The sequence below is a fragment of the Trichomycterus rosablanca genome, chromosome 11 (genome assembly GCF_030014385.1).
Source record: "Trichomycterus rosablanca isolate fTriRos1 chromosome 11, fTriRos1.hap1, whole genome shotgun sequence".
Classification (NCBI taxonomy): Eukaryota; Metazoa; Chordata; class Actinopteri; order Siluriformes; family Trichomycteridae; genus Trichomycterus; species Trichomycterus rosablanca.
Genome location: NC_085998.1, coordinates 32,550,985 through 32,575,103, shown reverse-complemented (window position 1 = coordinate 32,575,103; position 24,119 = coordinate 32,550,985). Strand labels below are relative to the sequence as shown.

Here is a 24,119-nt window from a genome sequence, read left to right as displayed (position 1 = left end):
AGTGATAGAAAACTGGAATGCACATGACCATGAACATGACCAATCCCTTACAGACACTGAGTGTAGACAAGGTTCAAAACCAGGTTCCCAAGAACTATTTTTTGTATTTGTGTGCAAGAATTGTGTGCTATTTAGAGACCTGTGTATGTGTATGGGGTTTCACACTAGCTAAAATTATCACAATTATTTTGCTTATCATTATAAAATAGTTTAGGGGAGGCAATACTTTTACGACATATACAGCTCATCTGGAATACTGCTGCCCAGTTATTAACCAGGCCAAATACATGTAAATAAATCACTCCATTAGATTTAAAAATGACAATGTTTAAACCAGACCTGTTTTTGATGGTTCTAGGATTGTATCTAACCGGCCAGATTTCTCAGCATTAACCTGACCTTGACAAAACCCACTGTTCGATGTACTGTACCTTTTAATACATGCAGACAAACTAGTCATATTTATGTGTGCACAAATAATTTACCAGCTATAGTCAATCCTTATAAACAGGGATGATGAGGCCAAAGTTATTAGACATTAACAACTTGTTGTATGTATATTTCTGAGCAAGCAATATTGCCTTAAATCAGGATTAATTCACCACTACTATATGTTATTATAAAATATATATAGTAATGTGTGTTTTTTTGCCACAGGCTGATTAAGCACACAAAGAAACTGATGGATAAGGAGGAAAAGTTGTGTATAAAGGTCCTGCAGACACTGCGGGAGATGCTGGACAAGAAGGAGACATTCGACGAGCAGGTCAGTAAGAAAATAATAGCAGAGTAACCTCATAATGCCATTCGAAGCCAACACATGGTCTGAAAGGAATCCAGTGTAGACTGTTAACAGTATAAAGATAATGACAAAGATTTTAAGCTATCTAACCATTACTAGCTTTTACATTCTGGGTCTTTTTAACATTGAGTAAGGTCAATATTTAACAAGTATACAGTTGGTGCAGTGTGTACAGGCATGGACCTCCCCCTCCCACGGTCAATTCATGGCCACAACCTTGAATGTTCATGATTGTACAACATTGTCAACACTGTCAGCAAAATAGGACCAGAAAATATGGCAAATCTAATCTGATATTAATCCAAAATATGGGTTCTCCCTGAAAAAATACATGTTTCTTTGTATCTGTCATTCTGTAAATGCAGAAACTTGCAGCTGTGGGATGTGGGTGGATTGAAAGGTCTGATTAGCAAATATACTGTCGCATGAGTGTGTGGGTTTCTTTATTATTATTATTTTATTCACTGGATCAGTACTGGCACCAGGCATCTGCTACACAGCTGCCTGCTTATTACATTATCGCTTGTGCAGTCTGAAGCTTGCAGACCACATTATGTTGTGCAGTTGGAAATAAACTATATAGTTCTGGAAGGAAAAGTGAAGGCTTCGTGTGATGACTCAGACTAGCAAGCTCCTGTAGAATTTAAAACATTTATTTTAGCCACCAAGAGAGGGCCCTAGAGGAACACACAGAAACGTAAGTGTCACGTTTAAACCTGTTGACCCTCCTCAACCCCCGGCAGCCTGAGAGAGAAGAGCGCAGAAGTGTGTGTGGTTGCGTTCGTGCTCAGGAGATAAATGAGCTAAGCTGGCGGCTCAGGCCTCCGCGGTGCTGCTGGCTCCGGCTGGCTGAGTGCAGCCAGTTGGGAGCTTCAGACAGCTAATCAGTATTCAGTGGACAGAGTGGTGAGCGCTGTTACATAAGCCAGAGGCACGAGAGGACGTGCTCGCCATGAGCCGAGACAGGGAGGAGGGGGGCACCGGCAACCAAAAACACCCAGCACAACAGATCAATACTGCAGAAAGCTGACTGTAGCCTCGGAGTTGAAGAGATTAGAAGTAGAGTCTCCGTTATCAGATTTTCTAAAGTTTTGACACGGCACAAATAATTCTGCAGCCTCACCGCTGTTTCACATCCGACCTCTTCTGGCTTCTGTACCCACCTTATCAGAGCTGAATTTATTCTATCTATTTTCACAAACGTGGAACACAGTTATGTGTAGCACTAAACATTTACTGCCAATGTCAAAAGTACATTGTATGCCAAGGAAATAAGGAGCTGCTGAATCACAGGTGACATCGTCTACAGGCACATAGGCTTTACAATACCATAATGGGATCAGGTAGCGTACACCAAGACATACCTTGCTTTTCCCTCCGACAATAAAAGAAATCTTAAAGTTAAAGCTGTAACAATTATCAAATTCTTTACCAATATGAAACATAAAGCACACACATGAAGACAAACAGAACAAAAACTGAACAAGAAAGATCTCTTATAAATCCTTATACTGTAAATAAAAAAAGACTAAACGATCTTGCCATGAATGTAACTAAAGTGTTGACATTGCGTTAAACCACTAAACAAGCTAACAAAACAAAACAATACAATAACAGCTTAGAGGCTGACGTATAAAAATCCCTGCTTCAAAATTAGCACTTTAAAGTCTTATTGAAGTTTGTTACATGGACGAAAAAAAGCAGGAACAGGGACTTCTTTCTTGCATGACAGCCTTTAAGCCAATGCCAGTGTAAAACTGGCTAGACATTGGACAGACTGTGCCCGTGTTCCAGAAGCCTCCAATATATACCAGACCAGTTTTGTGATGGTTCTTGGATCATGTGTGATCAACCATATACATTTCCTCTTGGTGTAAGGTGACAGTTTGTGTTTTCTTTTTGACCTTGGCAAGGAGATCACGAATACTAGCTGGTGACTTCAGGGGCGGCACGGCTGCTGAGTGGGTAGCACTGTTGCTTCACAGCAAGAAGGTCCTGGGTTCGATTCCAAGTTCTCTGTTGAGTTTGCATGTTCTCCCCGTGTCTGGGTGAGTTTCCTCTGGGAGCTCTGGTTTCCTCCCACAATTAATTGAAGATACAAAATTGTCCATGACTGTGTTTGATATTGAACTTGAACAGATGAACCTTCTGTAACGAGTATCTACAGGGGTTGGACAAAATAACTGAAACACCTGGTTTTAGACCACAATAATTTATTAGTATGGTGTAGGGCCTCCTTTTGCGGCCAATACAGCGTCAATTCATCTTGGAAATGACATATACAAGTCCTGCACAGTGGTCAGAGGGATTTTAAGCCATTCTTCTTGCAGGATAGTGGCCAGGTCACTACGTGATGCTGGTGGAGGAAAACGTTTCCTGACTCGCTTCTCCAAAACACCCCAAAGTGGCTCAATAATATTTAGATCTGGTGACTGTGCAGGCCATGGGAGATGTTCAACTTCACTTTCATGTTCATCAAACCAATCTTTCACCAGTCTTGCTGTGTGTATTGGTGCATTGTCATCCTGATACACGGCACCGCCATTGGATGCACATGGTCCTCCAGAATGGTTCGGTAGTCCTTGGCAGTGACGCGCCCATCTAGCACAAGTATTGGGCCAAGGGAATGCCATGATATGGCAGCCCAAACCATCACTGATCCACCCCCATGCTTCACTCTGGGCATGCAACAGTCTGGGTGGTACGCTTCTTTGGGGCTTCTCCACACCGTAACTCTCCCGGATGTGGGGAAAACAGTAAAGGTGGACTCATCAGAGAACAATACATGTTTCACATTGTCCACAGCCCAAGATTTGCGCTCCTTGCACCATTGAAACCGACGTTTGGCATTGGCACGAGTGACCAAAGGTTTGGCTATAGCAGCCCGGCCGTGTATATCGACCCTGTGGAGCTCCCGACGGACAGTTCTGGTGGAAACAGGAGAGTTGAGGTGCACATTTAATTCTGCCGTGATTTGGGCAGCCGTGGTTTTATGTTTTTTGGATACAATCCGGGTTAGCACCCGAACATCCCTTTCAGACAGCTTCCTCTTGCGTCCACAGTTAATCCTGTTGGATGTGGTTTGTCCTTCTTGGTGGTATGCTGACATTACCCTGGATACCGTGGCTCTTGATACATCACAAAGACTTGCTGTCTTGGTCACAGATGCGCCAGCAAGACATGCACCAACAATTTGTCCTCTTTTGAACTCTGGTATGTCACCCATAATGTTGTGTGCATTGCAATATTTTGAGCAAAACTGTGCTCTTACCCTGCTAATTGAACCTTCACACTCTGCTCTTACTGGTGCAATGTGCAATTAATGAAGATTGGCCACCAGACTGGTCCAATTTAGCCATGAAACCTCCCACACTAAAATGACAGGTGTTTCAGTTATTTTGTCCAACCCCTGTACCTGCCCTGTCATGAATGTAATCAAAGTGTGTAGAACATGAGGTTAAAATCCTAATAAATAATAATAAGACTCGGTGCAGTCAAGTTAAATAACATGTGAAACTTTCTACACTCCCACGTTGCTGTATGTATAAACCAAGCATATTGTCAAAATTCTAACTTAAAAGAACTCAATTTTTTATTTGATCAAATAAGTATGTGGACAATAATATCCATGTTCCAAATTCGGCAACTTACATATTGAGTGCATTTTGTCTCTTTGGGGATTCCATAATCATGGAAAAGTGTGCCCTCTTGTGGAGGTTTTTCGTTCGTTTTGTAAACCACAGTGGGACCAGATTGCCACTATTTGTTTTTTATTACATATTAATATACTAAAATAAAAATATAAAATAAAATAAAAGTTGTTTTGCATGGGCAAACTAGTGTGATTGCAATCACACTAGTTTGCCCATGCAAAACAACTTTTATTTTAGCTATATTAGTTAGTTGTTTCTTCTAAACTACAGAAGCTGTGTGGTGTTGTACTGGTCTGTATTTATATACCAGAAATACTGGCAGTCCATACTGCAGCCTCTTTGGCTCGAGTGTGATGCTGCAGTCTCCGGAGCGTCTCTGCCTCCAGTCTCCCCACAGACTCTGACTAAAAGAGAGAGATTGAGGTGAAGAGAAGGAGAGAGAGAGCATGTGAGTGGCCACGTGAATGAGGTCGGAAATGAAAGGCGGGAGGAAGCGGCGTGTGGACACGGCTGGGAGGAGAGCGGCGTCTGCCGAGTTCATGCGGAGACAGCGGGGGGTGTGTTTACGTAACCAGCCTGCAGTGTCTGAGCACGCCTCACGTGGCTCATCACGTTCTGTTTCCTTCTCTATCTCTCTCAGTTTTGTTTTAGCTCTTTCATGCACTCATGTCTTCCACCACTTACTGTTTTACGTGCATTCTCTCCACATCTTCTGTTTTTATGTTTTTCGTTTTATGTTTGTGCTGATTTTAAGGATGCTAACATTTCTTAATGCTATTTATTAATCGTATCCTATTACAACCTTCTCTGTCATTCTCTTTCTTTTGATCTTCTTCTCTTATGACATAGTTGCCAAGCAGCAGGTCATGATTCATCAGTAAGTATGATGAATCTATTTAAAAGGATAGGTATATACAGCTATCGGTGTGTGTAGAAGTGTGCAGGTACAGAGCCGCTAATGTTTTCCAAACAGTAATTAGAGTGTACGACAAACGTGAGTTCAACTCTGTTTATGCCACTGTTATTGTGTTCCACTGTTTTTCTAATTAATCTCAAATATGTGGCCAGAGCTAGCTCGGAGGTTGAGGTACTGGACTACTGATCGGAAGGTTGCTGGTGTAAGCCTCACCCCGCCAATTTGCCCCTGTTGGGCCTCTGAGCAGTGCCTTTAACCCGCAATGGCTTGTGTTGTGCTGGGTCACAATTGCTTCAGATAAAAGCATCTTCTAATTGCCCTGGATGTAAATGTGCTTGATATACGTGGAACAGAGGGGAGCTAAGGTTAATCATCTGAGTGTTCTTTTTCAAAGGACCATTATCACATTTTTACATAATATCTGTTTATTACATTTGTAGCACATCAGTAATTATAACAGCAGAGCTTTTAACCACCCCTCCCCTGACAGTTGCAGTACTAGATCTTTCCAACTGGTGGCCCAGGCTGTGACCAGGTACATTAGAACATTTAGTTTCCTACATGGATATTGTCAAAGTTTTACTGTGAAACTACTGACACCTTGTAGCGGTCTTCTGTGCCAAAGCACTCAAATCTCCACAGGCTTCTTCTTCATTTTTATCTTAATTATGCTGGGTGAGATCAGCACTTACAAAAGGACCTGATTGCTAAAAGTACAGTCTTTATTTTAAAGTAAAGTTAAAATAAAAAGTTAGGGTAAACTTTGGGTTAGGTCTATTGAGGTTTGGGTTAGGTCTGCTGAGTTTTGGGTTTGGGTTAGGTCTACTGAGGGTTAGGTTTGGTCTACTAAGGTTTGGGTTTGGGTTAGGTCTACAAAGTTTTGGGTTAAGTCTGCTGAGTTTTGAGTTTGGGTTAGGTCTACTGTGGTTTGGGCTAGGTCTACAAAGTTTTGGGTTTAGGTTAGGTCTACTGAGGTTTGGGTTAGGTCTACTGAGTTTTGAGTTTGGGCTAGGTTTACAAAGTTTTGGGTTTGATCTACTGAGGTTTGGGTTTGGTCTGCTAAGTTCTGGATTTAGGTTAGGTCTACAAAGTTCTGGGTTTGGGTTAGGTCTACTAAGGGGTGGGTTTGGTCTACAGAGTTTTGGGTTTGGTTAGGTCTACTGTGGTTTGGGTTTTGGCTAGGTCTACAAAGTTTTGGGTTTAGGTTATGTCTACTGAGGTTTGGGTTTGGGTTAGGCCTACTGAGTTTTGGGTTTGGGCTAGGTTTACAAAGTTTTGGGTTTGATCTACTGAGGTTTGGGTTTGGTCTGCTAAGTTCTGGATTTAGGTTAGGTCTACAAAGTTCTGAGTTTGGGTTAGGTCTACTAAGGGGTGGGTTTGGTCTACTGAGTTTTGGGTTTGGGTTAGGCCTACTGAGTTCTGGATTTAGGTTAGGTCTACAAAGTTTTGGGTTTAGGTTAGGTCTACTAAGGGGTGGGTTTGGTCTATTGAGTTTTGGGTTTGGGTTAGGTCTACTGAGGTCTACTGAGTTTTGGGTTTGGTCTATTATGTTTTGGGTTTAGTCTATTAAGTTTTGGGTTTGGTCTACTGAGTTGTGGGTTTGGGTTAGGTCTACAAAGTTTTGGGTTTGGGTTTTTTTTCCCCACTGAGGTTTGGGTTAGGTCTGCTTGGGTTAGGTCTACTGAATTTTGGGTTGGGCCTAGTGTGTTTAAACCTCTGGATACTTGAACATACCAGACCCTGAGTTTTGGGTTAGGGCTACCATGTTAAAGCTTTGGGTTAAGTCTGCTGAGTTTTGGGTTTGTGCTACTATGTTAAAAGGTGTGTTAGGTCTGCTGGCAGTAGTTGAGTAGTTGTTTTCTCTTTTCCTGGTTTAGCATGGTAAAACCCATTCATGCATCAGACGAGGCTCTTGAATAGATTGTTTGTGCAGACAAATCACTTATTTTAAATGCATTAGAAAACCAAATGTTCTTCCAATATCTAGTGGGAGTAGTGTTTAAATGGCCATTGTTTTGTATTAGATGCTCAGTGGTCATGTTCCCACAAACCTTCTGCATCCCTTATAGCCACAACTTCTCATTCTTATAATTGTTACTTTCAGCCCACTAATGCACCATGTCATTAGACATCTTAAACTTACTTTTATAAACCCGACTCTTGATGTGTCAGTCACTAGACATTAGAGAGCTTGGTCTGTACTGCCCCTCTGCTAACATAGCTAGGCTATGTTGTGCAATTCTGGACAAGAATCTCAACTTTCTTGATAACATTACATCAACCAAAAGATTCTGCAGTTTTTAAATAACCTTACAGTATCAGAATACATTCATTTCTGACCAGAACAACATTCTTACAAAGAACAAGACACAAAAATAACAAAATTTAAAATTGGCATGAATAAAGGATACACAAATAAAAACAATGCCAGGACATGATTAATGGCACCATTTGTTCAGTTTGAAACCAAGGGCAAAATCACAAAGGACTAACCTTTGATTAATTAGAAGTCAAACTCACCTGTCCCCACCTTGTCAGAGCTGAAAATACTTTAATTAGCCCATAAATGGTGGCTTTGATGCAACTGTTTTATTCTCAGTTCCTTGTTCACAATGCCAAAGAAAAGGGGGATCATCACCAAGCACAAGCAGTATGAAGGGTTCAAGACTATCTTCAAGACCTTGGCATCCTGGCTTCAACAGTCTTCCAGGACATGGGAAAAGAAGAAAACAAATATAAGAAAACCTTATAAAAGGTGGTTTAAAGTATGGCAAAGAAATATACATTATACACATATACAAAATTAGACCAAGCAGGACCAAGAGAGGCATAAAAATGAGCGACTGATAAAGAAATTAAGCCTGTAAAAGTGCATCCTACCTACCGTGAAACATAGTCAGGGATTCATAATGTTAGGGGGCTGCTTTGCTTTTTCCAGGCTGTCCTTTTCCTCTTTTACCTCCTCCAAGCATAATTGGCTATTCCAGTGAATTGGTTCTTATCATAATGTGTCCAAAATGAAATAGCTTTAGTTATTTAGGCTTTGAATCAAAGGTTTTTTGCCACTCAAGATACTCTCAAAAGTCTTTGCCAGGACCAGTTCAGTGGCGTCAATATTGTTCCTGCCCAATTTTTTTCTTTTTGATTGTACAGTTTTCACATCGATAAAGAACCACATATAAGACGATAGTTTGGACTATTCTAATATTTACATCCTTTACATCTAAAGATCTAATTTCTTTATGGTTGTTCTAACAACTTTTGTATTTCCTTACTCCTGGATACTTTGTTGTTAATAATTGAACTAAGTAGGCAAAAGATGTCCATCACTTCGACATCTCCATTAATGGGACAGTTAGTGGTCTTTCCTGTCCTGTGGTCATAACTTCTTTCATACTGAGCTAAAGTCCTGACTTTCCACTTTGTTCTTCAACTTGCTTGTAAGGGCCTTCGGGTTTTCCTGATTTTCTGCTACAAGTATCGTCGTCCACATATCTGAGGTTAAGGCATTTTGAATTAACTAGCCCCCGGTTTAATTACAGTTTAGACCACAAAGATAGGGTAAATCTCCAGTACATCAGATAATAAATAGTACTGACGATTCATAGTACTTTGTGGTATTGTCCCTATAGCTGTTTTGCACATTTCATAAGTTGCTTCAAAAAGGTTCCAGCTGTTACGCCCTGAATGCCATGTTTTATCTTGTCTTTGTACTCTTCCATAAATCTTTAGATTTTACTTGTTTTTATGTTTATACATAAATCTGTTTATGTGTGTTTCTGTCTGTGCTCTGGACAGCAAAAGATACCTCATCAAATCCTTAAATTTACTTCCGCTGCCTTAAATCTTGATCAGAAGGTAAAATTCACACATTGTTTTAATTCTAAATTCTTCAATAGAGACAGTAAAAGGCAAGTACACGTGTACAACAGGTGTTTTTTATACTTTCCTTAATTTAGCCTTGAGTCCAATGTGTTTTCATAAACGCTCATGTACTTCTGTATTGGGCTGGGCTCCCTCCTATAATAGCAGGATGCGAAGGATGCTTTGTGCCGCTGGCAGCACGCGCCGTACCTCACAAACTTGCTCTGTGGCCTCTAACCACATTATGCAATCACATGTGCAGATTCTGAAATGAACCCAGCTGTTTCTGCCCGGCTGCTGTTCGTTTCAAACCGTTTTGAAAAGCAACAGGACAAACAGATTGCTCTCACATGCGGGCCTAATTTGTTTTGCATCTGCCAGTGCTGCTTTAGCGGGCAACATCTCAACGCAGTGCTGCCACGTTGGGTGGGGCATTGCTGGCTTAGCCGCTCAGGGAAAAGTCAGGCCACTGGGTAGGTCACTTAAGGACTGTAGATGGCCTCCTTAGGTGTTTTTAAATAAAAACATTAACGTTGGCCAAACCATCTCTCTGTAAGTGGGAAAACATCTTTTTTGACTCTTTAACTCCTCACCATATGTAATGTAAATATTTTCCTCTGTGTGGTCAGATTATTTAGATTATTAAAGATTTTATTGCATCACACTGTAGGTGCAAACTACTAGAAGACCAATACATAAACAGTCAGTTTATAACACTCAGTAGACTAGAGTCACATCTCTAGCTATTAAAACTCTTTGCACATCTTTTTCACTAAACAGGATAACACACCTGTCTCTGTGCTTCATGAGGCAGAATGGTTGAAAACACGGGGGTCTGCTAGGCTGTAATTTATGGAGCTGTGTGATACCAGACTCTGCTGTAAGGATCAGCCCTGGTCCCAGACTGGGCCTCCATCCGTGCACCACCTGCCTTCAAACGTGCCTTTTTCAATCTCCGGGTCTGTGTTTACCGAAAGTTAAGTCTTAAGGTTTAGGGCAGATCTGATCAGATTCAGCCAGTCTAGCTGCAGTGTGGCGTGTCCATGCACATCTTAAAACCTCCGCTTCTGTTGGGCTACTCCCCTGCCTGTTCTTTCTCTCCTCCGTCCTCTGTCCTTGCTTTACCTGAGTGAAGTTTTTTCTCTGTGCAGCAGACAGATGACTCAGGCTGGCACAGCTTGCTTTATCTCCATTTTTCTTCCCCCTCGTCTCTGTATATTGCCGCTTGAAGTCTTCCGCAGGAGTGGGCACGAGGGAGACTGCAGCATCTGGAAGAGTTATCAAACTTTCATTATCGAAGGGGCAAAGCAGCTGCAAACCAACAGTCAGTCGAAAGGTTAAGTGAAATGTACAGGCATTTGGACAAGTACCTAACCCCACTGAGGGTTTCATGTGTGTGTGTGTGTGCATGTGTGCGTGCGTGAGTGTATGCGCAGACCCTTCCAGACAGTGCAAGCAGAGGCTGTACTGACTGCAGATGAGTTGTTTTTGAGAGCTGGAGAGAACAGAATAGAAAAGAATGAGCGTTTGCACTTTCTTTGCGGGTGTCGACTGTACGTCTCTATTTCTCATTGGTATATAGTCCTCAAAGCACGTTGTTATGAGCTAAACAGTAATGTTTAAATAATTAAAAATTGCAAAGCTAGTCTACCAAATAAGTAAAATGCCCTTTGCTTATCTATTAACACAACCAAGGCTAGCTGGCACGATGTATCCATTACTTCCCTGCATGTTTTCAATGTGGAAGTAAGTAATAAGCTAAATACGGGGTAATAGTAATACGACAAATTATTATTATTATTAATATTAAGGTCCTGCTATACCTGTTCCTTGCAATTAGAATTCAGACAGTGACTCAATCAAGCACCACTCGAGGACATACACTGGATTCAGAAAGGTTTCAGACCCTTTGACTTTTTACACTTTGTGTTGTGGATAAAATTGCCCTTTTCCCCCCCATCAGTCTACGCACAGTCCCCCGTAATGACAACCAATTAATAATCAGAAACTGAAATCTATTATTATGAAAATTATATTCACAGAAGTGTTATAAACCCTTTATTCAATAGTTTGTAGAAATCCAGTTTGCTAGCAATTTTAGCTCTTAGGGCAGTTTAACCTCCAGGTCCTCCTAAGTGCCATTAGATTGAATGGTGAGTGTAAGTGAACTGCTCTCTGAAAAGCACCCCTGTAGCATGATGCTGTTCTGCCACCACCATGTTTCACTGTAGTGATGGTGTTGATCTATTGATGTGCGTTGCCTGTTTTACATCCGACATAGTGTTTGCTGTTCTGCCCATAGATGGTTGTCCGTCCAACAAGTTCTTTCATCTCTGAACAGTGTGTTTGGATCTCTTTAACATTGACTGTTGGCTTCTTTCTTACCTCCCTGACCAGTTTCTTACTTCACATGACCAACTCAAAGTACATTATATGGCCAAACGTATTTGGATATCAGATCATGAGCTTGATGTAGTGACCTCTAGTGCGTCACGGTGGCTGGTGGGTAGCACTGTCGCCTCACAGCAAGAAGGTCCTGGGTTCGATTCCCAGGTGGCGCGATCTGGGTCCTTTCTGTCTGGAGTTTGCATGTTCTCCCCTTGTCAAGTCAACTTTATTTATATAGCGCTTTTTACAATATACATTGTCTCAAAGCAACTTTACAAAATCCAGGACCAACAGATACAAAAACCCCTGTTGAGCAAGCCGAGGGCGACTGTGGCAAGGAAAAACTCCCTGAAAATTACAGGAAGAAACCTTGAGAGGAACCAGACTCAACAGGGCCCATCCTTCATGGGTGGCCTGGAGGATACTTTAAATAAATACACGATTTACACAAATCATACAAACACAGAATTAAATGATCTAAAAGTTATAACTGGTAATAAATAGATAAATAAATAATAATAGAGTTGTTATCCGCTCTAGTCTTCAATAAAGTCTGTAGTGATTTCTTGTCGTTGCAATTACTCCAGACCCGTCACATCTGACAGGAGCAGCATCGTTGTCCCGGCAGTCTCGACTTCAATCCTTAACCTCGGCGGGTAAACAGGTTTCCATCAGAATGCCCTCGGGGTAAAACAACAGAGAATGTAGTTAATAATGTACAATGCTAGTTGACAAACAGTTTTACAGAGAGTTTTAGACTCCGGCAGCCCTAATTATTACAGCATAACTAAAAGGGAGAGCGAGCAGGTAACAAGGTCATGAAGGCTTTCACAGGACATCAGCGCCCACCTCTCCTACCCAAAACCAGAGTGATTGGACAAGAGAGGCAGAACGACAGCGACCCAACATCCCTGATCACCACAAGTTTCTATGACCAAGAACCCCCAAGCTCTGCGCCTTTGTCTATATTAATCAAAAGCCTGAGAAAATAAATATGTTTTCAGTCTAGACTTAAACATTGAGACTGTGTCCGAATACCGAACAGAGGCAGGAAGATTATTCCAAAGTTGTGGAGCTTTGTAAGAAAATGCTCTTCCACCAGCTTTGGTCTTTTTAATTTTAGGAACTATAAGTAACCCTGCATCTTGTGAACGAAGTGGACGTGCTGGGTTGTAGTAATTAATAAGCTCACTCAGATACTGTGGAGCCAGACCATGTAGCGCTTTATAGGTTAGTAAAAGTATTTTGTAATCAATGCGAAATTTAACTGGCAGCCAGTGTAGAGATGATAGAACAGGAGTGATATGATCAAATTTTTTAGTTCTAGTTAGCACTCGAGCTGCTGCATTTTGAACTAACTGGAGTTTGTTTATGGATCTACCAGAGCATCCAGTTAGAAGAGCATTACAATAATCTAACCGAGAAGTTATAAACGCATGGATCAGTTTTTCGGCGTCATTAACAGATAGTATATTTCTTATTTTAGAGATATTACGCAAATGATAGAAAGCAACTCTAGTAATATTATTAATGTGTGTATCAAAGGAAAGATCTGAATCTATTGTGACACCTAAGTTTTTTACATCTGGGCTGGGAGTAACAGAGAACGTGTTTAAGTTTAGCACCAGGTTAGACAACTTGTCTCTTGCAGCTTTAGAGCCAACAAGTAAAACCTCAGTTTTATCTGAATTAAGTAAAAGAAAATTACACGACATCCAGTTTTTTATGTCGTTTACACAATCTTCTATCTTACTGATTGTGTCAGTATCATTTGGTTTGGCTGATATATACAGCTGTGTGTCATCTGCATAGCAGTGAAAGTTTATGCCATGTTTATGAATAATTTCACCTAGTGGAAGCATATAGAGTGTAAATAATAGCGGTCCAAGTACCGACCCCTGTGGAACACCACACTTTACTTTTGTAGTTTCCGAGCATTTATTATTTACATAAACGAATTGAGAGCGGTCAGTCAAATATGATTTAAACCAAGAGAGTGCGAGTCCTTTAACACCTACTGTATTTTCTAGCCTCTCCAGTAAAATGTTATGATCGACCGTATCAAACGCTGCGCTAAGATCTAATAGAACAAGAAAAGAGACACATCCATTATCAGAAGACATTAACAACTCGTTAACTACTCTAATTAATGCGGTTTCGGTACTATGATTGGGTCTAAATCCTGATTGAAATTTTTCATGAATACAATTTTCATTCAAATAAGAACATAGCTGTTTGGAAACGACTTTTTCTAATATCTTTGAGACAAAAGGAAGGTTTGAAATTGGCCTATAATTAGATAAAACATGTGGATCAAGATTAGGTTTTTTAATCAGGGGTTTAATAACAGCACTTTTAAACAATTTAGGTACATATCCAAGGCTAAGGGATGCATTGATTAATGTAAGCAGGGGCTCTACAATAGCTGGGAGTAAATCTTTAAGTAAACGAGTTGGAACAGGATCGAGTATACACGATGATGACTTCGATGATTTAATCAACACAGTTAGTTCATTTTGGGAGATTGGATTAAAGGAATTTAGTTGGATTAACTCGTTACTATTATCACCAATGCTGCTCGGAGTGAGTTTATACTTAACATTGGCAAGTGACACACTCTGACTCTGAAGTCGTATTTTTTCTATCTTGTCATTAAAGAATTTTAAAAAATCATCACTGGTACAGTCAGGCGGTATATTAGATTCAGTTTCATTGACGTTTTTAGTTAATTTGGACACTGTCTCAAAAAGGAATCTAGGATTGTTTTTATTTTTCTCTATTAGGGATGAATAATATAAAGATTTAGCTTTTATAAGTGCATGTTTATACTCAGTTAGAGCATCTTTCCAAGCAATCTTATACACCTCCAGTGTAGTGTGACGCCACTTACGTTCTAATTTCCGTGCTGCTTGTTTAAGTGCGCATGTGTGGTCATTGTACCATGGAGCAAGTTTTTTCTCCCTAATCAGTTTAGTTTTGAGTGGGGCTACGTTATCTAAGGTTGTGCGCAGTACGGTCTCTAGGTTTTGAGTTGCCTGATCTAGTTCTTTAGGTTCTGATGCTGATATATTTGGTAATTCTGGTAGGCAGTTTATGAACGCTGCTGCAGTTGCAGATGTAATAGTGCGCTTACATTTAAAACGATTTGGTTGCTGTATATTATTGGACAGGGACACTTCATATATTAGTAGGGAGTGATCAGAGATTAAGTCATTCTGTGGTATAATTTCCAGGTTGTCTATGTTTATACCATAAGTAAGTATTAAATCTAAGGTATGTTTACAGCGGTGAGTGGGTCCTGTTACATTTTGGGTGATGTCTAAGGATTCTAAAATAGAATCAAACGCAATTTTGAGTGGATTACACTTATCCTCATAATGAATATTAAAGTCACCAACAATTAGAGCTTTCTTAGTTGATAAGACTAATTTAGAAAGAAAATCGGCAAATTCGTTAAGAAATTCTGAGTAAGGACCAGGGGGTCGATAAACAGTAACCAGTTTAAACATACTATTTTTATCAGATGAACATTTAATGGTTATGTCAGAGATAAGAACTTCAAACGAGTTTGTTATGGGAGTTGATTTTACAGTAAGACCTATGTCTTTATCATAAATTGCGGCTATTCCTCCACCACGACCGCTAAGACGTGGCTTATGTTCATAACTGTAACCCGGAGGAGATGCTTCATTTAAACCTAGATACTCATCAGGTCTAGCCCAGGTCTCGGTTAAACACAGGGCACTAAGACAATTATCTGTAATTATTTCATTTACAATTACTGTTTTGCATGCAAGTGACCTGATGTTTAGAAGTCCTAACTTTAGTTTAACTTTACTAGGGTTTTCATGATGCTCATTTAGATTAATTTTAATTAAGTTATTATGACATACTTTTTGAATTTGTTTTGGCTTACACCTGCCACGGTAAACAGACACAGTCTCAATGGTTTGTGACCTAAGGATTCCGGGTGACGTCCGATGGCGACTCGCAGACAGTCGGTTAGGCCTGTTAGTCTGCTGCCTGGTCTTGGCTCTGGATAGTCATTTAACACTATCTGCCGCTACACTAACGCGGTGGTAAAGCCTGTCACCTATGCTGCAAGAAATGCGAGCAGCACCCTCCCACGTGGGGTGGACACCATCCCGCTTCAAAAGACCAGGCCTTCCCTCAAAGGTGGACCAGTTATCTACAAAATCGATGCAGTTTTCTGAGCACCATTTAGACATCCAGCGGTTCAGCGACAACAACCTGCTGTAGGTTTCGCCACTGGGTCGAATCGGTAAGGGGCCAGAGCACACTACTGCCTCAGACATCGACCTAGCTAACTCACACACCTCTTTAACATTACTCTTAGTAACCTCAGACTGCCGTAAACGAACATCATTAGTGCCGACGTGGATAACAATCTTCGAAAATCTACGATTAGCATTAGCCAGCACTTTCAGGTTTGCTCTGATGTCAGGCGCCCTGGCCCCCGGAATACAAGTGACTATGGTTGCTGGTGTCTCTATGGGGGTTGCAATACGCACGTGTCGGAGCTGAGAATCTCCTATAACCAGAGCACTTACATTAACAGGCTTCTCAGCGGGTGGCTCACTGAGTGGGGAAAACCTGTTGGACACGTGCAACTGAGATGGTCGGTGCTTTTCCCTACGACTATGTCGCCGAGACGTCACCCAGTCGCCCCGCTGTGAGGGCTCTAATGCCGGAGTCTGGGGTTCTGTACCTGAACTGCTGGCATTCGGGACTGCTACAGCTGAATCTAAGCCCTCACTAGTAGTAGTCTGTTCTAACGCCCGAATGCGCCCTTCTAACACTGAGATCTTCTCCGTTAGACTAACCACTAATCTACACTTATCACATGTAAAGTTATCACTAAACACGGAGAAGGAATAACTGAACATATTACACTCGGAACATGGATACAAAGCTCCTGCTGGGGCCATAGTAACAAAGAAATGTACTTAGCTTTACAAGATGAGTTGGAGATGATGTTTATGTTGGATTCACCGGCGCTTCTGCTGGTAGTCACAGAAGAACGGCTTTAATTCCGGATGAAACAGGCGATGATGAGCTGGAATACAAAAACCACCAACCAAAGCAACACAAATGCGCTTCGTTCGGACAAAAGCGGCTGTAATTCTAAAGGAGAACGGTGTTATGCGCTGGTGTACAAAACAAATAAACGCACTTCCTACGAACAGAAACGGTTATAACTCCCCACAAAACAGAGGTGTTTTAAGAGCTGAAATACAGAACACAACCAAACACAAACGCGCTTCGTGCGGACCGAAAACGGTTTTAATTCTGGATAATTATGATGTTTATGCGCTGAAGTACAAAAACAAACAAAACCGGCTTCGTTCGGATGCCGGTAGCAGAAGTTTCCTAGTTTCCAACACAGCACGAATTTACGTTAGTAAACACAAGCGCTTTTTTTACGATAAACAAAATAGAACTAAATCAACAACACACGGAAGATTAACGTATAAATTATATGTTTAAAACATACGTATATAAAAAGTTATTTAGCTAAAGGCTACAAACAAACAACTAGGCTAGCGGCTTCGTTCGGATGCCGGTAGCAGAAGTTTCCTAGTTTCCAACACAGCACGAATTTACGTTAGTAAACACAAGCGCTTTTTTACGATAAACAAAATAGAACTAAATCAACAACACACGGAAGATTAACGTATAAATTATATGTTTAAAACATACGTATATAAAAAGTTATTTAGCTAAAGGCTACAAACAAACAACTAGGCTACAAACAAACAAACAACCCCCTTGTCTGTGTGGGTTTCCTCTGGATGCTCCAGTTTCCTCCTAAAGTCCAAAGATATGCAGTCAGGTTAGGTAAATAAACAAAATTGCCCTAGCTTTATGCGTGTGTGTGTGTGTTCCCTGTGATGGAGTGGCAACCTATCCAGGGTGTTTCCTACTTTTTGGCCAGTGAATTGCACCCACCACGACCCTGACCAGGATAAAGCAGTGGTAAAACAGACAGTGAATGAATGGCTTCTATGTGATCTTTTCAGCTACAGCAACAGCCACTCATCTGTGAAGGCTTTTAAAAACACGTTAAAGTATGTCTGTGGGAATTTGTACCCATTCAGTAAAAAGAGCATTTGTATGGCTGGGCACCAGTGTTGGTCGAGAAGGCTTCAATTAATGTACCAGCTCATTCCTGAACCATTTAGTGAGGCTGATGTCAGGACTCTGTGCAGGCCACTGGAGTTTCTTTAAACTAAGAAGAGAGCTTGCTTTGTGCACAGGGACATAATCATGCTGGAACAGGCCTTCCCTAAACTGTTGCTGCAAAACTATAAGCATATTCTTGATTTGATATACCCGTGAGCAATTGTTGTGGCTGAAACTACTAATAAGCTCTGTTGCCCCAACAAAAGTCAGCAAACAAAACACAGCAGTGTGTGTAAATGTTTATCGTTGATCGCTCTACCAAGTGCCAAGTGCCAGACGCTCGCTGGTCTCCCTGGCATTATGTAACCACAGATAGAGAGAAACATTTCTGTATTATAAGAAAGAACGATTGAGGGAGATCGCCTGCCTCACGCTCTCTCAGCGTGTCCCCACCAGGTGTTATGTAACTCTCTCTCTTTTCTTGTCTGCTCATCTTTATAAGCTTTTGTTGAGGCTGGAGTTTAATAGAAACACTTACAGCAGTTTACATGTGTAAGTCTATTTTAAATCCGACTCACTTAAAAACTACAAAAAAGGAAAAGAATATAGACACTGTAAAAGAGTAAAGGGTTTTTACCCTTTACCAGGGGTTTACATTAAGCTAAAAATATTCCCTTTAAGTCCACAAGTACATGTACAGCCATCAGCCACAACATTAAAACTGATGACAGGTGAAGTGAGTAACATTTATTATAGTGTTACAGTGGCACCTGTCAAGAGGTGGGATATATTAGGCAGCTGTTGAGGTTGACGTGTTGGAATAAGGAACAATAGGCAAGCGCAATAATTTAAATGACTTTGACAAGAGCCAGACTGTGATGGCTAGACAAATTGGTCAGTGCATTTCCAAAACAGCATGTCTTATGGCTAGGGCTCCATTTTTCAAAATCGCAGATTTGACAGCAGTCATGAAATAACACTCATAAATTAAATGAGAGAATAAGGAAGCTACAATACACAGCACAACCTTCCTTAGTAGTTGAATGTAAACCTAGAACATTCAGCAACAGTCTCAAATACAAAAATTCTCGTCCGTGTTTTGACACAGATCTCTCTGAGTCCACAGAATCAGTTAGGAGTTTTCCAAACTCACTTACCCAAGTCGTGTTTTTACCTGCTTTAGATTTTGACATCTTGGACGTTTTGACTAACCGATTGCTAACTGAATTGCTGTAGGATTGCTAGTGTAACAGACTTTTCTGTGCTGTAGTGTGCTGACAATGTTTGATGTATGTGTTTACGTACTGGGTGCATTTTGTCCATAATCAATAGTGTGCTTCTCTGATCGTCTCTGTTGTCTGTGCTGCGCCTCAATAGACCAAGCCAGTAAAGTATTATGCTCCAGATAGTTTGTCTATGTACAGTTTACTTCTTACTTTATAAACTCAGCAAACTCTAAAGACGCACATGAATGAAAAATGTTAAATCACTAAACACAAACCTTACATTTTTAATTTTAGAGCAATTTGTATATTTTATGGGAAATGGCTCATTTGATGGTCTGTGACAATTTGTATAGCCTTAAATTAGGTAGGGCCCTAGGTATGGTGTGTTCCCTGCATGAAGTGGTTAATACCTACCAAAAGAGGTTCATATATTTGATACAGAGAAGCAAAAATAACAAAATAAAAAATGTCACTAACACAAGAAATGTAACGAAGCTCTTTTTTGCATTGACTGGTCTGGAACTTTGTGTTTGTGCTGTGTTTGTCTGTTTTTAATTTTAAGTACAAAATCTGAAGCTGCTAATTCCTCATTAACAGTCATCATTCTAAATATACATTTTTGTGTGTATTTTTCTTTTTCTTGCAGGGTAATGCACTGAGGAAAACTCTACTGACGCACTACTTTGGTAACCAACGGCTCCACTCCAAGTCACTGGACTACGGCAGTGGGGTAGGATCTTTACCTGGAGGTAAAGGACTAATTTAAACACACATCATCTTGATCCTAGAAAGAACACTTCTGCTCTGATGCTGGTAAACAACACTGACCTTATTATTCTGAGCAGCTTTGAGACCAGAATTAATAATTAGTATCAGTAAGATGAGCAGAGACACGGTGTTGGAACCGAGCTTCCAGCAACAAGCACACTGATTTACATAATTGCTGTGGGCCTGTACTGATTCATACATCATTTTACAGTCTGATGGCAGCAGTCGTAGCCACACATTATCATGTAAACAGGATTAGAGCAACTATTCATTTGGCTTGCACGAGAGGCTGATGTGTACCATGCCAATGTGGAGATGTATAATCAACAAGATGTACAAGATTCACAAAGTAGAGAACCAGGTGGTTACAGAGGTTCTTTTACACAATTATATGTGAAGCGTGTTAGCCTGTTAGCTCCCCTTCCTGCTTCAAAATGAATATATGTCTATAAACTAAATGTATAAAGAAAAAAACAACAACTAAAAAAACAACTAACATTAAAGCAGCTAACATTAACTTGAATGTGTCTTGTCTAAATAATTTAGTGGATTAGTAGCTAAGTTAGCTAGCCACTGCAAAAAGAGCTAGCTAGAGCTACATAGATGAGACCACACTGCTATTCTAGTTTTGCTTTTTAAATTCTTGTTTCAACATTTTTCTGTTTAACCATCTGGTAGAGCTGAAAAACAAAAACACAAATACAATTTAATTGAATTTATAATTGCTACATTTCCTTGCAAAACTGGGTCCCTAAAATGTTAATATTTATTTATATTTAACTTTTTTGGACTTGGAAAGCAATTTATTTATTTATTTATTTGATATGGGGTTAGACTGAATAGAAGGGGCACCCAGGTTGTTCAGCGGGATTCTGCGACACCAGCACCGAATTTCTGAACTCCTCGGTTCGAAACTCAGCGTTGCCACCGGTCGGCTGGACGCCATCTAGCGTGCATAATTGGCAGTGCCTGCAGCAGACACGTTTCTGCTAGGGCGGGATGACCGGACTGTGTGGGTGGGGTCTTTAAACCCTGTGTAAGGACCCTGATTAGCAGATAGAGAGGTGTTTGTGCAGAAAGCATGGGTAAAGAGGGTTCCACTAAGGGCTGCGCATGGGTCGAAGGAGGCGTGAGCAGCAATATACCCACCTCGACTGCAATCAGGGATCCCCCAGCAGCGGTAGACAAATTGACTACACTAAATTGGGAGAAAATGCATAAATAAAAAAATATATAAGATTTATGGAAATCTTATTTATGGAAATTCTAGTAAAAATTGTATATTTATTTGCTAATATTATGATATTGGAGAAAAAACCCAACTGGGGTCAGATTTTTGGCACAGCTTGTTTTAGGATTAGGATTATGTCAGGGGTCATTGATATTACAGTTACATTCATATTGCTTTCTATAACACTAGTCTTCTTTCCCTCAGATGAACATGGCCAATTCTGTCTGTAAAATGCCTTCCAAAAACAGCCGTAGTGGGCTAGCTTAAACAAGTGCTGTGCCAGAAATGCTTTGTTAAGCCAAACAAAATAAATGAGAACCTGAGTATTTTTTTTTCCCCAGAAGAATTCAATATATTTAACATATTAGAAAAAAATCCAATTAGGTTTAGGATTATTTAAAGGGTCATTTTTATTACAACACCTTTCACTGTAGCTTGGCATTTGGCTCTTGTGGTCCTAAGTCTGTTGGTACTTGAGGCCTCCCCGTTGGTACACCAGAAGACCTTGACTGAAATTACACGTATCTATTTCAAATCTGTGTACATATTATTTACACTACACTGCAGAAGAGCCAAAACCACAATCATAAGAAGACTTACTTAAGACTCATACAGTTCTAATGTGTTCGGGTAGGCCCTGGTTGGATTGGGTGGTATCTGGTCTTTTATATTAAAAAATGACTGTTTTAAGTTAAACTCGAATTAAATGTGTTCTTATGTGTGTAGCCGGGTCTCCAGGGCAGGACTCTGATAAACCTGGCACAACTATGGTGGATATCCAGTGTCTGCTGGACAGCGTGGGCGCTACAGAGTTGGTCATCGATCTGATTGTCAGCACTAAGAATGACCGTGTGTTTGAGGAGAGCATCCTATTAGGCATTGCACTGCTGTGGGGAGGAAATACACAGATCCAGGTACACACCCACACACTTGCACAAGAAGCTCCTTATAGAAACTCTGCAGACATCCTCTCTGAAGGTATAGATCATTATGCATTCGATTCCACCCACCCACCCACTCTCTCCCTGCAGAATTCCTTCTACAATCAGCTGCACAAGCAGAAGAAGTCTGAAAAGTTCTTCAAAGTTTTCTTTGACCGCATGCAGTCGGCTCAGAAGGAGATCCGCTCCACCGTCTCAGTCAACATGTTCGAGATCAGCTGCCGCAAGCGAGAGGAGGAGGGCGAAGTTTCTGGCTACAGACACAGAAAGGGTGAATCAAATCAAACCTTTGGAGTTTAACATTGCTTCTTATAACATCAGCCTTCTCTCAGACATGGCCAGTTTTGTCCGTAGAGCGCCATGCCAAGCCGGTGACACCACTGACACGCAAGCCCGAGTCTCGTGGTCGTGGGATAGCTGCTGCGCCACCCAGGCACCTACCAGGAATGCTGTGTTGAGCCAAACTAAATGAATGAGATTAATATTAATGTGAATTTGAAGTATGCCCATATCATTTAAACAATCTCACGCAAATTTGAAAAGGCCAATTTCTCTAAATGGGTATAAAAAGTGTTTTATTTGTTTTTCGGTGGTCCTCACCCCCAGTTTTTTCCTCTCACATTGATGATTGAACACTGCAGCTGAATTTCTGCACTCGTGATACCGCAGTATTAAAAAACACTGGTTTAATCCTCTGCCTTTAGGTGGCACGGTGGCTCTGTGGGTAGCAAATGAAGCGTTCCTGGTCCTTTCTGTGTAGGGTTCACACGTTCCCCCTTTGTCTGCTGCTCTTTCCTCCCACAGTTTAATAACGTGTAAGTTTGGTGAATTGGAGATACAAAATTGCTCGTGACTGTGTTTGCCACTGAACTTGAATAGATGAATCTCGTGTAACCCTTTAACTACCTGTCCTGTCTAAGTGTAAACATAACATTAAAATCCTAATAAATAATGAATTCTGTTCTTCTGTTAGGTCGGGACTGTATGCACCTAAAGGAAGAGATGAGAGGCCAGCTGAAAGATGCCTCTTACGCCACCTCCAAAGCCTACAGTACTTTCCGCAAAGAAGGAGATCTAGAGATAGATATGGTGTGCTTAGGGGCCGAGGAGGTTGAGGAGGAGGTGGAGGAGGAAGTGCAGATGGGTCAGGCCATTACCATCATGAAGCCTATTTTGCGCTTTTTGCAGCTGCTCTGCGAGAACCACAACCGGCATCTACAGGTATAACGATCTCAGATTAGCTACAGTCATGAAATGTGCTAAGAAGAAACCATCATTTTAAGTTTCCAGTTAAAGCCGGAGGGGGGGCAAGCACATTGATGGGGTCGGCACAGTGGCTTGGTGGTTAGCACTGTCACTAACAGCAAGAAGGTCCTGGGTTTGATTTCCAGGTGGATAGGTCCAGGTCTTTTCTGTCTGCTTTATTAAACACTTGCTCGTGATTTTTGTCAGGACTTGTGTTAGTCCTTAAAACCAACCTTTAGCATGGCTCTGTATTCTAGAGCTGATTTTTTTTTTAATAATGTAAAAGTAAAAACAAAAAAAACAATATTAGCAGTTCTTACCTACAATATTTAAATTTGCATATGATAAAATATGCAGCAGTGCAACAGCAAATTTTACTGTAGGTTTTGAGGTGGTGGAATACAAAGAGTATAGCGTGTAAACCTGTACGTTTAACTCTCTCTGTAGGAATCAGCTGCTGATTGGTGAAAAAGTAGCAGTCGGTGCCCTTACACATGGGTCTAGTATAACGGGCCAGGAAATTTGTTTGCAAATGGGAAATTAGAAAAAAGTATTTGGGTGAAAGAGGTGAGCAAAAAGTAGAAGGGGTGAGCAAAAAGTTGTGTTTTCAAATTTATTTTTCCTTGCAGAATTTTCTTCGGGACCAGAACAACAAAACCAACTATAACCTGGTCTGTGAGACGCTGCAGTTCCTGGACTGCATCTGTGGAAGCACTACAGGAGGTCTGGGGCTGCTGGGCCTCTACATTAATGAGAGGAACGTAGACCTCGTCAGGCAGACACTGGAGACCATTACTGAGTACTGCCAGGGCCCCTGCCATGAAAACCAGGTATATTATTGATATTATTTATAAAGTCGATAAACATATGTCTCATTGATATTTCAGCTTAAAAATACTAATGTTAGTGGTTATTGTTACTGCTTTTGACTCTCTTTACAC

At 40.8% G+C, this 24,119-nt stretch overlaps 1 protein-coding gene across 1 annotated transcript in view; it reads left to right on the top strand.

Moving 5' to 3' along the window:
- Positions 1–24,119, top strand: part of itpr2 (inositol 1,4,5-trisphosphate receptor, type 2) — an 81,183-nt gene that overhangs the window by 32,475 nt on the left and 24,589 nt on the right. Inside the window, exons 37-42 of the mRNA XM_063004194.1 lie at positions 658–766; positions 19,640–19,742; positions 21,719–21,906; positions 22,024–22,204; positions 22,907–23,154; positions 23,808–24,008. Coding sequence (XP_062860264.1) covers positions 658–766; positions 19,640–19,742; positions 21,719–21,906; positions 22,024–22,204; positions 22,907–23,154; positions 23,808–24,008 — 1,030 coding nt within the window. The remainder of the gene's footprint in view (positions 1–657; positions 767–19,639; positions 19,743–21,718; positions 21,907–22,023; positions 22,205–22,906; positions 23,155–23,807; positions 24,009–24,119) is intronic.